This window comes from Sphaeramia orbicularis, unplaced genomic scaffold, assembly GCF_902148855.1.
Source record: "Sphaeramia orbicularis unplaced genomic scaffold, fSphaOr1.1, whole genome shotgun sequence".
Classification (NCBI taxonomy): Eukaryota; Metazoa; Chordata; class Actinopteri; order Kurtiformes; family Apogonidae; genus Sphaeramia; species Sphaeramia orbicularis.
In genome coordinates this window covers 11,072-27,500 of record NW_021941747.1, presented here as the reverse complement: position 1 = coordinate 27,500, position 16,429 = coordinate 11,072, and the positions used below count along the sequence as shown (strand labels likewise).

Here is a 16,429-nt window from a genome sequence, read left to right as displayed (position 1 = left end):
TTATTTGCCACAAGAAAATGTCCATAATAGAAAATGTTTTTATTCTATGTGTCCTCCTTCTTTCTTAATAACTGCCTTCACACGCTTCCTGAAACTTGTGCAAGTGTTCCTCAAATATTGGGGTGACAACTTCTCCCATTCTTCTTTAATAGTATCTTCCAGACTTTCTGGTAATAGTTTTGCTCATAGTCATTCTCTTCTTTCCATTATAAACAGTCTTTATGGACACTCCAACTATTTTGCAATTCTCCTTTGGTGTGACGAGTGCATTCAGCAAATCACACACTCTTTGACGTTTGCTTTCCTGATTACTCATATGGGCAAAAGTTTGTGAAAAGGTATGGATAATAGTGTTAGGTATGATTATGACATCAGTATCTGTCTGGGTTCAAAACAACTGACGTAGTGTCTGCTGAGAAAAAACAACTAAATGTTCATTGTACATTTTGCTTCCCCACCCTGTATATATATACTGACAGTCGATGAAAACGTCCAGGTGACATTTACACCAAGGTACGACTCTGTACACCAAGGTGATCCCATATGTGTTCAATGGGATTGAGATCCAGTGAATACGCAGGCCGTGGCAGGGTTTCGACGTTCTGACCTTCCAGGAACCCTCTAGTGGCACGGGCAGCATGTGGACGTGCATTATCCTGTTGGAAAATGTCCACATCCTGATGCTGCTGGAGGAAGGGCACAACATGGGGCCACAGAATATCCCGGATGTAGCACTGTAGCTGTCAGTGTCCCTTCAACAACCACTAAAGGGGTCTTGTAGTGCAGGGATATGCCGGCCCACACCATGATGCCTGGCCCACCCCAGCGATTCACTTTGATGGATGCAGCACGGAGCGTAGCGTTCGCCACGTCCGCGCCAAACTCTTTCCCGTCCATCGGCGTGGTCGACACAAAATCTGCTTTCATCTGTGGCGAGAATAGCTCCCCACTGACGTTGTGTCCATCTCAGGTGTTGCTGGCACCACTGTAGGAGATTCTGATAGCGCTGAGGAGTCATAACATTACCCCTTAAAGGTCTCCGTGCATGGAGGTTTCCTTCTCGAAGGTGACGTCTGACAGTAGGGCTGCTGATTCAAGGGTTGGGTCTCCCTGGTGTCTCCCTAGCAGTGCAGCTTGCTGTACGGAATCAATCCCATAAGTATTGATTCCGGATGTAATGATCCTGATCCGGAGTCGTTACTCTTTCACACCCAGGATGTGGTCTGTCTGCCACAGAGCCAGTTTCACCATGTCATTGAACAAGACGTCAGATGGTTTGATGAGAACAGTTCAATCTACGCCCAACTTCTGAATAACTCAGGCCGGCTTGCACCATGCCGAGGGCTCGCCATCGTTCATCTGGATTTAACCGTGGCATCTAGGACGTAAGGAATAAAAATTTAGGCCTTTTGCTGGCCTTTATAAAGGCTTCACAACCCATCCTTTAAACGGTGTACAAATGTTCATTTTTCTCCAAAACAGCACTTTGACCCTATTCTTAAGGACCACTCACTGAAGCTTAGTGAAAAATGTTTGGAAAGTGTAAGACTCATTAATGAATTCTGTGCACACTATTCAACTGAAACATTTCAAATCAAACACTTCCCAAACTCTTCATTGCAAAGTATAATAAATTATTGACCTGGACGTTTTCATTGACTGTCAGTATATATATATATATATATATATATATATATATATATATGGATGGATACACTTAATACTTTTTATTTTTAATACTTTGTAACCATTAAAATAAAGGTGGCACATTTATTTATTTATTTATTTAAAAATAAATAAGAAGAAAAAAGGTGACACATTTATACACACACATCTGGTTTCTGATTTGTTCTCATGGGCATTTATTCTGAAAATGAAAGAATTAATGTTGTCTTTGGTTTTAATGGTGAATCATGAAATTTAATTTTTGAATGAAACAAATACAGATTTTTTTAATTTATTTATTTTTTTAAGAAGTGACAAATTCATTAAGCTAAGGCTGCTAACACTGGCTAGTGAGCTAACAGTTAGCCTGCTGATACAGAAAACTCAGCTAATCCTGTATTTCATCAGCTCCATACTTTTATCATTCTTTACTCAAGAACAACAGGAGATGATGGAACATTCTGTTCTGTAAGTAGTAAAACCAAAGACAAATACAACTTTTTTTTTTTAAATACTGGTGATAGGATGTAGCTACATGTCACAACCAGCTAACAGTCATTTAGATTTACTAGGTCCTAACCGCATCCACATTCATTGTTTTTACTAATAATTTAAATTTTGTCAAAACATTTTATCAAACAAGATCTTTTTTTTTTACTCAAATGAACTCATCTTAACTTTAGTTGTGAACATAAACTTTAACCCCGGGCTATTCGACTGTGTTCAGACCACAGCTGATGTTTACTGGGATCTGGACGCTGAATCCTTGGCTTTATGACGGGCTCTGTCTATTTCCTGCATCTTCTCTCAGGTTGAGTATGTGATTAACGGCTCGGTACCGGACGACCTGAGCGAGGTGCTGGTTCTGGACCGGAAGGAGCTGAACCGGCTGCAGGAGCGCATCAAGCAGCTGCAGGTGGAGAAAACCCAGCAGAGAGAAAGGCTACGTCAGGCCTGGCAGCAGCAAATGAAGCTCAGCCACGACCACAGAGAGAAGGAGGCCAAGGTCCAGGGTGAGGACTCAGCCCAGCCTGGGGTGTGTGTCGGGTGGTGGGGGGTGTGTGTGGGCTGGTGTATGTCGGATGGTGTATGTCGGGTGGTGTGTGTCAGGTGTTGGGTGGTGTGTGTCGGGTGGTGTGTGTCAGGATTGTGTGTGTTGGGTGGTGTGTCAAGTGGTGTGTTGGGTGTTTTTTTTTTTTTATTTAACCTTTATTTAACCAGGATTAAATAAAGGTTGTTAAATAAAGGTGGTGTGTGTCGGGTGGTGTGTTAGATGGCGCATTGGATGGTGCATTAGGTGGTGTGTGTCAAGGTCAAGTTTTTCTTTTTATAGTACATTTACAACAATGCAAAGTGTCCATAGTGCTGTACAAGAATATAGGTCAAAATACAAATATGATAAAACTAGTAAAAATATATAGATATAGACGATAGAAGACACTAAAAGTGATAAAACCGATAATAGATAATAATAGCATAAACAGTCTCTAAAAAATACAACCAGAAGATAAAACAAATGAAAGTCCCACCCTTGTGTCAAAGCCAGTGACGACAGGTGTGTCTGTAAAAGACATTTAAAATGTTCAGTGGACTGGGAACATGTGACAGTTGTAGAACCACAACAGAACCTGTCACCTTCAGCCTTCAGGCAGGTTCCAATGTAAAACCATTCTGGACCATCTGCAGCTGCTGAACAAAGGACCGGTCCATCCCATAATAGAGCGCATTACAATAGTGCAGTCAGATGTGATAAATCTATGAAGAACATGCTGGAACTGGCTTATGGGCAGGTGCAGCTCCACCTTTGATAAATGACACAGCTGAGAAAAGCTGGTCTTAACGACAGAAGAAACCTGTTTGTCCAATTTAAAAGCACCGTCGAAGAAAACACCAAAGAGGCTCCAAAACACTCCGTCTGCGGATCGACGAGGAATGGGGTTAGGTGAAGGTGGAAAACTCGTAAAGTCTGTCAACCTGTGCATCTGGGCCGGGAAAAGTCAATGTTGTTTCTTCTACATTGTCATAGTTGTCTTTGTTTTATGATCGAGCACAGGGCTGTCAGACTCATTTTAGTTCAGTTCCACATTCTGCCCAATATGGTTTCAAGTGGGCCGGACCTGTAAAATAATAACAGTGAAAAAAATACAATTAAATCATGATAATGTTTACAGTACATCTACAAAAATCTGAATAACATGAACAACTGGAAACATCTTAAGAAAACAAGTGGAATTTTAATAATATTATGCCTCAGATTATTAGTTTATCATTTACACATGTGCGTGACAACTTACATTTACAATTACAAATACATGAAACATTTAATCACAGGCAGAATATTGGTAAAATTGCATTTACTTATCTGAAGAAATTTTGGGTTATTCACATTTTTTGTAAAAGAATAGTTTTAGATAAACATTTTCATGTAATTTTACTGTTTTATGCTAAAAAACAAAAAAGAGACATTTTGCTGTTTTCATTATTGATATGTTTAATATGATAGCATTTTACTGGTCTGACCCACTTGAGATCTAATTGGTCTGTATGTGGAATCTGATTTTAAATCATTTTGACATCCTTGATTGTTGATATCTTCAGTGTAATTTTTGTATTTCACAAATCCATCCTACGGGCCAGATTGGACCCTTTGGGGGGCCAGATTTGGACCCCGGGCCGCATGTTTGACACCTGTGATCCAGCAGAATGTAAAAAAACAAAAAACAAATGTAATTAGAAAAGCACTTGGAGAGCACAGACCTCCACCAAGGCAGATCAGTGGGCCCCCGTGGCCCCCCCACCCCCGATCACCACCAAAATTTAATCATTTGTTCCTTGTGCCAGAATCAACATTTCCTGAAATTTTCATCCAAATCCGACTTTTTGAGTTATCTTGCACACAGACAGACAGACAGACAAACCAACGCCAGCAAAAACATAACCTCCTTGGTGGAGGTAACAACTGGAATATGTGCTTTTCTGTGGCAGTGTTATCAATAAAAATAGTTGAAAAAAAAGAACCCAGGGAGCCCACTGCACTGTCAGCTGCTAAATCAAAAGGAGGACCAAATAAAACAAACTCCGTCTTACCATCATTCAGACGTAGGAAATGTAAGCCCATCCACGTTTTAACGACGTGCAGAGAGTTAAAACCTGGATCAGGCTTCAGGGGGAGATAGATGTGGAGGTCGTCTGCAAAACAGTGGAAGAGATGGCACGACTGCTCAGGATGGACCCTAGTGGTAACGTAAGATAAAAAGAACTGGGCCCACCATGGAGCCCTGAGGCACCCCACACTCCAGAGGAGCTGTTTTGGCTGGTGTGTGTTTAGGTGGTGGGTTTTTGGGTGGTGTGTGTTTGGATGGTGTGTTTTTGGATGGTGTGTGTAGGGTGGTGTGTTTTTGGATGGTGTGTGTTTGGGTGGTGTGTGTTGGGCGGTGTGTGTTGGGCGGTGTGTGTTGGGCAGTGTGTTTTCAGTGGTGTGTGTTGGGTGGTGTGTGTTTGGGTGGTGTATGTTAGGTGGTGTGTTTTTGGGTGGTGTGTGTTTGGGTGGTGTGTGTTGGGTGGTGTGTGTTTGGGTGGTGTGTTTTTGGATGGTGTGTGTTGAGTGGTGTGTTTGGGTAGTGTGTTTTCAAGTCGTGTGTTTTCGGATTGTGTGTTTTTGGGTTGTATGTTTTCAGAAGGTGTGTGTTGGGTGGTGTGTGTGGTTAATGTTACAGATGTTAGATTAGAATAGAGTAGATTCTGTTGGAGTAGGTTCAGACACAGACCTCCATCAGACCTCCATCAGACCTCCATCAGACCTCCAGACCTCCATCAGACCTCCAGACCTCCACAGACTTCCATCAGACCTCCATCAGACCTCCAGACCTCCACAGACTTCCATCAGACCTCCATCAGACCTCCATCATCAGTCCAGGCTCGGTCTTAGATCCAAGGCCTGGACCTGGACTGAACCCATCTGTGTGTGTGTGTGTGTGTTGTTTTTAGAGCTGCAGACACAGTGCAGTGAACTGATGGTGATGAAGTTTGGGAGGCAGGTGGATGTGGAGGCTCTGCAGACGCTGTCAGGGAACAGGAGGATGGAGGAGCTGAAACAGGAGAAACTGCTGAAGGAGGCCCAGCACGCCACGGAAATCCAACAGTGGGACGTAAGAGCAGCAGTGGACTGGAGATAGAGGGAATGGAGAGATAGAAAAAAGAAAGTCTGGACTGGAGATAGAGGGAATGGAGAGATAGAAAAAAGAAAGTCTGGACTGGAGATAGAGGGAATGGAGAGATAGAAAAAAGAAAGTCTGGACTGGAGATAGAGGGAATGGAGAGATAGAAAAAAGAAAGTCTGGACTGGAGATAGAGGGAATGGAGAGATGGAAAAAAGAAAGTCTGGACTGGAGATAGAGGGAATGGAGAGATGGAAAAAAGAAAGTCTGGACTGGAGATAGAGGGAATGGAGAGATAGAAAAAAGAAAGTCTGGACTGGAGATAGAGGGAATGGAGAGATAGAAAAAAGAAAGTCTGTAGGCCATGGTGGCGTCTGGTTCTAAGGTGCATTACTGATCCAGTTACCGTCCACCCATCCATCCATCCATCCATCCATCCATCCATCCATCCACCCACCTGTCTATCCACCCATCCATAGCAGCCAGAAAAAGCATCATTTCAACCGGTTTATATTAAGTTTGTTTGAACTTTAGAAACACTTTTTTTTTTTAAGAAAAACTTCATTCCTCAGATCATCACAATTTGTCCAAATACCCTATTCACACGTGTGGTTTTCACTAAACAGGAAGTGCATGAAAAGTCTAACAGGAAGTGAAGGTGTCAGACCAATGCGAGGCAGTAACCAGTCGAATATTTGGGTGTGAGTCGTAGAGCAGGAGGATCCATCTGCAGACAGCAGGAGGAGCTCAGTGTTGTGACTGTTCTCTAATGCAGCTGAAGGTTTGTGAAGCTCAGGAGGTTCTGGACGAGGAGACGAGGACCACCACCGAGCAGATGCAGACCATGATCGGCCTCCTGGAGAACAACCGAGACCTGGAGAAGAAACTCGACGCCCGACAGAAGAAAACGGTACCTGACTGATGCGACTGATGAGTCACTGACACGTGCTGCATGTGTTTGGGTCTGATGTGGGTTTTTGTGCGTTCAGGGGGGGCAGTTTGACGACCACAGGAGGCGTGAAGACCAGGAGGCCGTTCAGAGGCTCCAGGCCTTGGTGGACAGTCAGTCCCATCAGGCCCAGGCCCTCCGGAGAGAGATCAGGATCCTGTCCCGCCAAGGAGGCTACATCCAGCCTCCCAGCTGGTCCCCTCCGCCCCCGCTGCCCCCGATACCGCAGCACGGCCACCTGCCCACCCCCACCGAGAAACCGGGACTCCGAGGATAGAGCTCCCCCTGCAGGCGGTAATCACCCCAAACAGAAGCACGACTGACTCGGAATTCATACTGTATTCCAAGTAATAATAACTTTAATACACTGAAATATTCTCTGATTGTCCAGTAGACTTTACTGTTAATTCTACAAGTCATGTGACCTCTACACCGATTATTGTTATTACCATAAGTATAAAAACACAGGAGTCTTTGAGCTGTCCTCACCAAGGTTATCGTTAACGAAAACTAACGAAATGATGAAAACTAGAATTGAAAAAACATTTTCGTTATCTGAAATAAATAAAAACTATAATTAAAAGATCAAAAATGATAACTAACTGAAACTGTATTGTGTGTTTATGAAACTAAAACGGATAAAAATTATGGATAAAATTTCCTTCGTTTTTGTCTTTGTCAATGTCGGATTGATACGAAATCGATTTATTTCGCTCTAGCAATTTTAGCTAGCGTCACCATACGACTCTTCACGGTCCGTCACTTGTGTTCACTTGTGGTTTCCAGTCGTCTTCTGGTCCCCACTCTACCTGGAAACACGGAGACTAAAGCAGCAGAGTCCTGTCTGGGATTTATTTGAATACGACAACAGAGAAGAAGAGAAAAGATATGACAAAACTAAAATTAATACTAAAACTAAACTAAAACTAAGCATCTGCAAAAAAAAAAGAAAACTAATAAAACTAGCAAACCTGCTCTAAAAACGAATTAAAACTAACTGAATTAGAGAAAAAAAAGTCAAAACTAAATCAAACTAAACTAGAATGAAAAATCCAAAACTATTTGAACCTTGGTCCCCACTCATTACTTGAATAAATATACTAAGAGATCTGAACATACAGTACCAGCAGATGTCAGTATTCCTAAAGGAGCTGTTAAATGGGGTTTGTCTGGTCAGAAGGATTCCACATATTCACAAGGCTTCATCCCACCATCACCAGCTCACAGCCTTTGTAGACTGTAAACATAACTACAACAATTTGCACATATTCAATGCATATGAAGTAATTACAAAGCAAAACATAACTGGACATAGTCTCAGGAGGATGAGTGGCTCTGGCTCTGAAATGATACTTTCAACGAACGATGCAATCGACCAAAACAATTAAACAAGGTATCAACTAGGGATGTAACGATATGAAAATTTCATATCACTGTTATTTTGACCAAAATTATCACGGTTATCATTTTTATCACGGTATTGTTGAAATTGTGCTCAAAATGTACTTAACAAAAAGTACTTATACACGCTGAAATAATTTAACCAAGTTGTATTTTGAAAAATAAATAAATAATAGGCATAATGTACTTACTGTTGGCAGAAAGGCCAGAAAACACAAAAAAAATATAAAATCCAATTTGAAAAGTCTATATAATTTATTGCATAAATAACACAAAGATGCTTAATGAACCTTTTCAAAGACTTTAAAAGTAAATATTGGTTGCAAATATTAGGTGTAGAAAATCTAAATTGTAATAAATTAAAACTATACTCTAATATTTGACAGAAAAGTATAGCTTTACATCAGCGTTTTTTCCCCTAAAAGTGCGGTAATCAAACACAGTTATCATGATAATTAGATTTTAAACAGTAATACTAACCGTTGGCAATTTTACCGCGGTTTATCGTTATACCGGTAATCGTTACATCCCTAGTATCAACATAAATTCTGACTGGATCTTATCTCAACACAGTTTTTTTAATCTGCCCGTAAAACAAAATGCATATCATTATTCTTTACGGAGCAAACGGTCATCTGGGAAACGACCACTAAGGTTATTCAATTTAGGTTAGTAATTTGTTTTTAGAAACTCAGCTTCACAGCAAAGAGGTATCGATCAACTCATGAACAGAACAAGATGGAACGACTTGGCCCACCGCCTCAGAATAAACCCGGTGTTCAGTCAAGTTTCTGTGAAACCCTTCTCTATTATAGGGCTGTGTATCGGCAAGAATCTGGCGATACGATACAAATCACAATACTAGGATCACGATACAATATATCACGATATATCAAGATACTGTTAAAAAGGCAATTTTTTGTTTGTTTCTTTTTTTTCTTAAATGATTATTTCCTTGAAGAATTGTGAATTACACCAGAAATCTGCACAAATACTAAACACATTTTTATTTGATCCCAACAGGATCTAATACTATATCACAAAATTTTGTGTTCAAACTTAAATTATGGTTTATAGACTTTACAGATTAAGATCCTGCTCAAATGTTCATTTTCCAGTCGTTCATATCTAACATTAGAACATTATTTTTGTGCAATCCCAAACAAAGGAACTCCCATCTGCCTCTCAGACAGTAAAAAGTGCTTTTAGGATGCTTCAAATAACCATTATTTAACCCTTTCATGGATAGTGGTCACTCCAGTGGACAGTTCTTCTCCAGCTGTTCTCTTGTATATTCATGGATTTTATTGTTTTAGTTCCATATCAGCCAACACAGTGGACACCTATGCATCATCCCATATATTGTAATTCATACGATTACTGTAACTTTGCTGTTCTTGATAAATCTGATATGCACTAACATGTTTGAGTGCAAATCAATTGCTTGTTATTGTTACCTCTGCCAAGGAGGTTATGTTTTTGCCAGGGTTTGTTTGTTTGTTTGTTTGTTTGTTTGTTTGTCTGTCCGTTAGTGTGCAACATAACTCAAAAAGTTATGGACAGATTTGGATGAAATTTTCAGGGTTTGTTGGAAATGGGATAAGGAAGAAATGATTAAATTTTGGTGGTAATCGGGGGTGGGGGGGCCCACGGGGGGGCTACTGATCAGCCCCCCCACCCCCGATCACCACCAAAATTTAATCATTTCTTCCTTATCCCATTTCCAACAAACCCTGAAAATTTCATCAAAATCTGTCCATAACTTTTTGAGTTATGTTGCACACTAACGGACAGACAAACAAACAAACAAACAAACCCTGGCAAAAACATAACCTCCTTGGCAGAGGTAATTAACCATTTTTCTTAAACAAAAAGTTGGTTTTTTTGCATATTATCTCCATACAGTGAATAACTAATATTAGAGTATGTTAAAATGTGACAAAACATTAGATTAGCAGCATTAAAAAAAATTATTTCATACTTTTCACACAGTGTCTCAGTAAATACATGTTTCTTTGCTTCAAAAATTAAATGCATGATATCCAGCTGAGTGAATATTTTTTGCAACTCCATGAAAAACAGGTTCATAAAAATGTTTTCATAGTGTTTTTTCAGGTCTAAAGAGGAATAAAAACACTCCGGAAAAATAACTTGATTAGGGTCAAAAAACGGTATTCAAAATCTCACTGAAGGGACATTTTAGAGACAATTTGACCCACATTTTTATTTTTAAATTCATTTTTGCTTTAGTTGGACCATAAGGGATTATCCAAAACAAGGAGCTACTTCATGTTGAAATAAATGTTGGAATGGCAATCAATTAAAATTCACTCTCTGATGGGACATGACTGTGTTTTGACCCATTAAGGTTCTCATAATTCATGCATGAAAGGGTTAATAAAACAGCGTCGAATAATAATAAATAAGATATAAACAATAAAGAAAAACAAAAATGAGCCTCCACAATATCTGCATTTGAATTCAATACCTAAAAATATCGATACAGTACTTTTTAATATCGATACAGTATTGTGAAATGAAATATCGCGATATATTGCAGAACTGATATTTTCTAACACCTCTACTCTATTATTGTTGTTGGTTTCATCTTGAGTCTTACTGACGCTCTGTTCAGGCATGACTCCACCCACATACCACAAAAAACACATACTTTGTTCATGAGTTGAACATCACTTGATGGTGTTTATTGACTGATTTTCAAACTTAATACACTCCCAATATAAACAGACAGTCATTGAACTCATCTTATAAACATATGATGGGAAAAAAAACAGTGAAATGTGAGCAGTCGAGCTGCTTCTTTATCTGCATTTCATGAAGTTTTCTTTCCCTTACAGACAGTTTTTAACAGAGTAAAGTTCAAAACGCAAAACATACATTAAAAAAAAATGACAGAAATTACATGAAAATATGAATCAGAGTTGTTCTGGAGTTACAGTCAAACTAAGTTGATACCAATAAAATATTTTACATGTGTTCAGACATTTTTGTTTGTCTACAGCACAGGTGTCAAACATGCGGCCCGGGGGCCAAATCCAGCCCGCCAAAGGGTCCAGTCCGGCCCTTGGGATGAATTTATGAAATGCAAAAATAGATATTAAGATATTAACAATCATTTTAGTTCAGGCTCCACATGCAGACCAATTCAGTCTCCTGTGGGTCAGACCAGTCAAATTCTATCATAATAATCTATAAATACTCACAACTCCACATTTTTGTCTTTGTAAATGTAAATATTTTCATGTATTTACACCAAAACAAAGTATAATTTCACAAAAAATGTGAATAATCTGAACAAATGTGAAAAACCTGAAATGTCTTAAGAAAAATAAGTGCAATTTTAACAATATTCTGCCCGATACTAAATGTTTTGTGTATTTGTAGATCCACTGTGATCTGTACATTATAATGAACATGTGGAAATGATAAACTGAGGCAGAATATTGTTAAAATTACACTTATTCTTCCAGTTTGTTGAAGTTATTCACATTGTTTGACAGGACAGTTTGTAGATGTAAACATTTTCATTGTTTAATTTTACTTTTTTCACTGTAAAATACAAAGAAAAGTTTGGAGTTGACATTATTTATCTATTATTCTGTTGTTATTTTACTGGTTCGGCCCACTGCAGATCAAATTTAGCTGAATGTGGAACTGAACTAAAATGAGTTTGACACCCCTGGTCTACAGCATTCTGTGTCCGTCTTCCAGCTTCTTATTTTTAACTATTTCTAGTCATTTTTTAAACATAATCCAAATGCTAACTTTCCCAGTCATTGATTACTAATTGTAACAATAATTTTCATATACTTGTCTAATATTGGGATGTGAGGAGGCTGTGTGTCACTGGAGCCACAAATATTCCACAGGCTGATGCATGAACAGAATGAAAACACTGATGGAGACGGTAATGGGTCTGGAGAAGGTTCAGACAGACTGGTGTTGGAATGCCGGGCGATGACGTGGGCCCAATCCCAATTCACCCCTTGGCCCCTCCCCCTTACCCCTCCCACTTGGCCCTTGCACTTGGCACTACTTGAAACGGAGTTGTAAGGTGTAGTGACTGAAACATTCCTGTCTGAAATGGTCCAACCCTTCCAGACCTGTTACATCATCATCAGTCATCCATGTCACGATAAACAGATGCCACAATTTTGTTTCCGACAGAATTCCCCATGCCGTCAGCAGCTGGAACGTCTCTGTTCCAGGGGCTTTGTTCATCTTTTTGCGTCTATCAACGGCAACCTGCAAAATGCGATCTGTAACACACTGAAATGGCATTAAACGGACGATCACATGATTAAGTTGTTTCTGAAGAAAATCTGTCCATTTGTGTGTTTCTTTGGTCACTGCTGCTCTTTTTTTGCTGTGTTTACCTCCATCTGACCCATGATTGGAATTATGGCAGATTTCTGCTACCCCTCTGTTTGTGGTGTGGTCCTGAAAAATCTGCATTTGGAGGGTCAAACGGCCCTCCCCCTTAGCCCCTCCCCTTCGACTCATTGAGAACTGGGACTCCCCTACCCCTTCAAGTGAACGCGCAAAACAGAGGGATAGGGGTAAGGGGTGAATTAGGACTGGACCCTGGTCTCTTTCTTAGTAGTGTGGATATTGAAGTGGGTTTGTGGTTTTACTTTTCTACTTTTTGTGGTTGTTGTTTCAGTTGGTTCTGGAATAAAGGACAAGCTGTTTGTCATTTTCACACATTTCTTTTTCACATTTTTACAATTTTTTTCACCTATCCAAATAATCGTGTAATCGAACTCAAGTAAATAATTGATAATTTACTCGATAACAAAAATATTGGATGGCTGCAGCTCTACATTTGGGGGGGCTGCTCCTCCTGTCTGCCCTTGTATGTACACAACTTTGCTGAAGTGTTAAAATAACACAGGCCCAATCCGGCATAGAGCGGCTCGGTGAATGGGGTGTGGACTCTGTGGATCAGAGTTGGGGTGTCAGAGACACTGTAGAATATCAGAAGACCTGCTCTGCGATCTACAAACACTCCGATTCTGGAGGACTGAGGGCCTGACAGCTGCTTTTTTTGACTGTTATGTGTGAATGTGTACATGTTATTATTGTAATGTAACACCCAAGACTTAAGATTAACTCCAAATCTACTTCGATCTCCTGTTCTGGAAATAGTTTTATATGCGACTGCCACTGAGACCCCTTGTCCACTCCACTCCACCTCCCAGTAACAGCGTCCAGACAGAGGAGTTAAACTCAGAACCTGAACACTAGACATAAATCTGCCAGGCTGAGGAGGATATAACTGTTCCTCCCTCACACATGTCACTTTCTGGTTTCCTTCGGAGAGTATCATTCGTGAACTCACTGTGTTCGGATCCAGACTGAGCTGAACTGAGTAATGTGAGAACTCCTCGCTGGTCTTGGGGTTTTGCGGCAGTAAAACGTCCACATCAGTCACTGTTGATGAGATTTTTTTCCATTCCGTGATAAGTTCGTCCTTTAGTTCGTCTCGGAGCCTTGACACAGCTGTAGACACAGGGTCAAAGCGATGCCGAGGACGGACATTGCGGCTGGATATGTTGAAGTGTTCAGGGAGTCGTAGAGGTTGTGAGGAATTCTTCAGAATGTCGTTGTAGTTGTGTGTTTGGGAGAGCAGCTCCAGCTCAATGTTTGTTCTCCTCAGGGTCTTGAGCTGCTGTTCTACCTCGTTCAGCAGTCTCCTGACCCGACCTGCTGCAATTCTCTGCTGTCGTCTGATCTGCCTCTCCATATCTTCAGTTTTTTGCTTGATCAGACTGATTAGTTCAGTCGACATCTTAACAGTTTCTGTCACAGCTTTATGAGCAGAGGCATTGATGTCTGCCTCTTCCTTCTGAAGCAGTTCTTTATCTTTCTCAAATGCTTCGATTTTCTGCTGGACCTTTCTCAAATTCGTACCGACTTCCTTCTGTTTCTGAATCCTTTCTGCTTCAGCTGACACTATGTCATGACCTCTGTGTTCGTCCACAGAGCAGAGATAACAGATTAACTGTTGATCAGTGCGGCAGAACATCTTCATCAGCTCATCATGACGAGAACAGACATTCTCCTGGAGGTTTGACGAAGGCTCCACCAGCTTGTGTCTCTTAAACGGAGGTACATCATGATGAGGCTGGAGGTGTTGGTCACAGTAGGAGACCAGACACTGCAGACACGACTTGGACGCCTTTCGCTTTCTGTCAGAGCACAAATCACAGGGCACATTATCAGGTCCAGGATCAGCAGCAGCAGCTTGGACATCAGTCTTCTTCATGTCCTCCACTAAATCTGCTAACATGGCGTTCGTCTGGAGGACAGGCCTCGGTCTGAAGGTCTGTCTGCACTGAGGGCAGCTGTAGCTCTTCTTACCATCCTCTGTATCCCAGTGTCTTTGAATACAGTTCATGCAGTAGTTGTGTCCACAGGGAACAGTCACAGGGTCCTTCAGTAGATCCAGACAGATGGAACAGGAAACCTTCTCCAGGTCCGGCTTAACTAGCTTAACTTAACTAGCTACCAGGCCAGGAGCCACCACCACCAGCGGTAAGCTACCAGGCCAGGAGCCACCACCACCAGCGGTAAGCTACCAGGCCAGGAGCCACCACCACCAGCGGCTAGCTAACGGGCCAGGAGCCACCACCACCAGAGGCCAGCTACCAGGCCAGGAGCCACCACCACCAGAGGCCAGCTACCAGGCCAGGAGCCATTACCACCAGCGGTAAGCTACCAGGCCAGGAGCCATCACCACAGCGGCTAGCTAATGGGCCAGGAGCCACCACCACCAGAGGCCAGCTACCAGGCCAGGAGCCACCACCACCAGAGGCCAGCTACCAGGCCAGGAGCCACCACCACCAGCGGTAAGCTACCAGGCCAGGAGCCACCACTACCAGCGGCTAGCTAACGGGCCAGGAGCCACCACCACCAGAGGCCAGCTAACAGGCCAGGAGCCACCACCACCAGCGGCTAGCTACCGGGCCAGGAGCCACCACTACCAGCGGTAAGCTACCAGGCTAGGCCAGGAGCCAAGCTAAGACAGGAGACATGGCAACGAAAAAGCTTGCAGAAGACATGGAAGAAGTGAAGAAGTCTTTGAACTTTATGTCTGAGGAGCTAAGCAAGGTGGCAAAACAACAGACGGGACTACTGGATTTAATTGAGGAAATGCGGAAATTGAAGGCGGTGATTAGGGAAAAAGACAAGAAAATAGACGAACTGGAAAGAAGAGTTGAAGATCTGGAGCAGAGCATAAGGATGGATGAGCTAATGATAACAGGACTAAAGACTAACCATCGCACTTATGCAAGCATCACAGCCGGTGACAAGAACGGTGAGGATGCATCAAACACTGAATTATACTCTCTGGAGGAACAAGTTATTAAGTTTTTAAACAGCAAAGACATTCCTTTACACCGTAAAGATATAGCTGTCTGTCACACCTTACCCCAAAAACAGAGCAAGAGGCCAAACATTATTATTCGTTTGGTGAGCAGAAAACAGAAGATTGAAGTGCTCAAGCATGCAAAAAAACTTAAGGGCACAGGGGTGTACATAAACGAAAATTTAACAAAGAGAAATGCTGCAATTGCAAGACAAGCAAGAATCTTGAAAAAGGAAAAAAAATCCAAGACACATGGGTAAGAAACTGTAAGGTAATGATAAGACTGAATGGTACTCCTGAACGGGCCAAAGTTATTGTTATTAGAGACATAACTGAGCTTGATCAGTATAAATGAAGATGAAGAACAAAGTACAGAGGTGGACCAGTGGAGATATGTCATATCAGATTTTGTTGTGATGGAGCTATGAGGTCAGATTCTGTTGAGGACTGAAATATGAGAATGTGTGAATACACTGAATTTAAGTCTTTTGACTTTCAAGATCACAAACCCTATGTCTTAGAGAATGATATTGACCCAGAGACCCACTTCTACCACAGCATTAAAACAACATGTGAATATTATTCAGAAGACAAGTATAAGTCTAAAATTAAGGGTTTTTCGGTGATTCACTTAATAGCAGGAGTCTATATAGCAATCTTGATAAAATTAAAGATTATTTGCAAAAATTACAGCATAAATTTAGTGTAATAGCAATTTCAGAGACTTGGCTGAGTGATGAGAAAGAGTTACTAGATGAGTTAGAAGGATATGAGATGTTTTGGCAAAACAGAGCCAATAAAAGAGGAGGGGGCGTGGCCCTATTTGTGTTAAATGATTTGAAATGTAAGATAAATGGTGATTTG

The 16,429-nt window shown here is 41.3% G+C and overlaps 1 protein-coding gene and 1 pseudogene across 1 annotated transcript; one reads left to right on the top strand and one right to left on the bottom strand.

Annotated features, from left to right (window-relative positions):
* The window catches only part of LOC115416924 (cilia- and flagella-associated protein 44-like), a 35,342-nt pseudogene extending 28,253 nt beyond the window's left edge, over positions 1 to 7,089 (top strand).
* A 5,923-nt stretch (positions 7,090 to 13,012) lies between these two features.
* On the bottom strand, positions 13,013 to 14,485 carry LOC115416923 (tripartite motif-containing protein 16-like). The gene has a single exon (XM_030130794.1). The coding sequence runs from the start codon at positions 14,483 to 14,485 to the stop codon at positions 13,013 to 13,015; it is 1,473 nt and encodes a 490-aa protein (XP_029986654.1).
* Between the last annotated feature and the right edge of the window lie 1,944 nt (positions 14,486 to 16,429).

Bases quoted from the DNA above. Each gene is read 5' to 3' on its own strand.
- LOC115416923 (XM_030130794.1), bottom strand. From the start codon at position 14,485: ATGTTAGCAGATTTAGTGGAGGACATGAAGAAGACTGATGTCCAAGCT.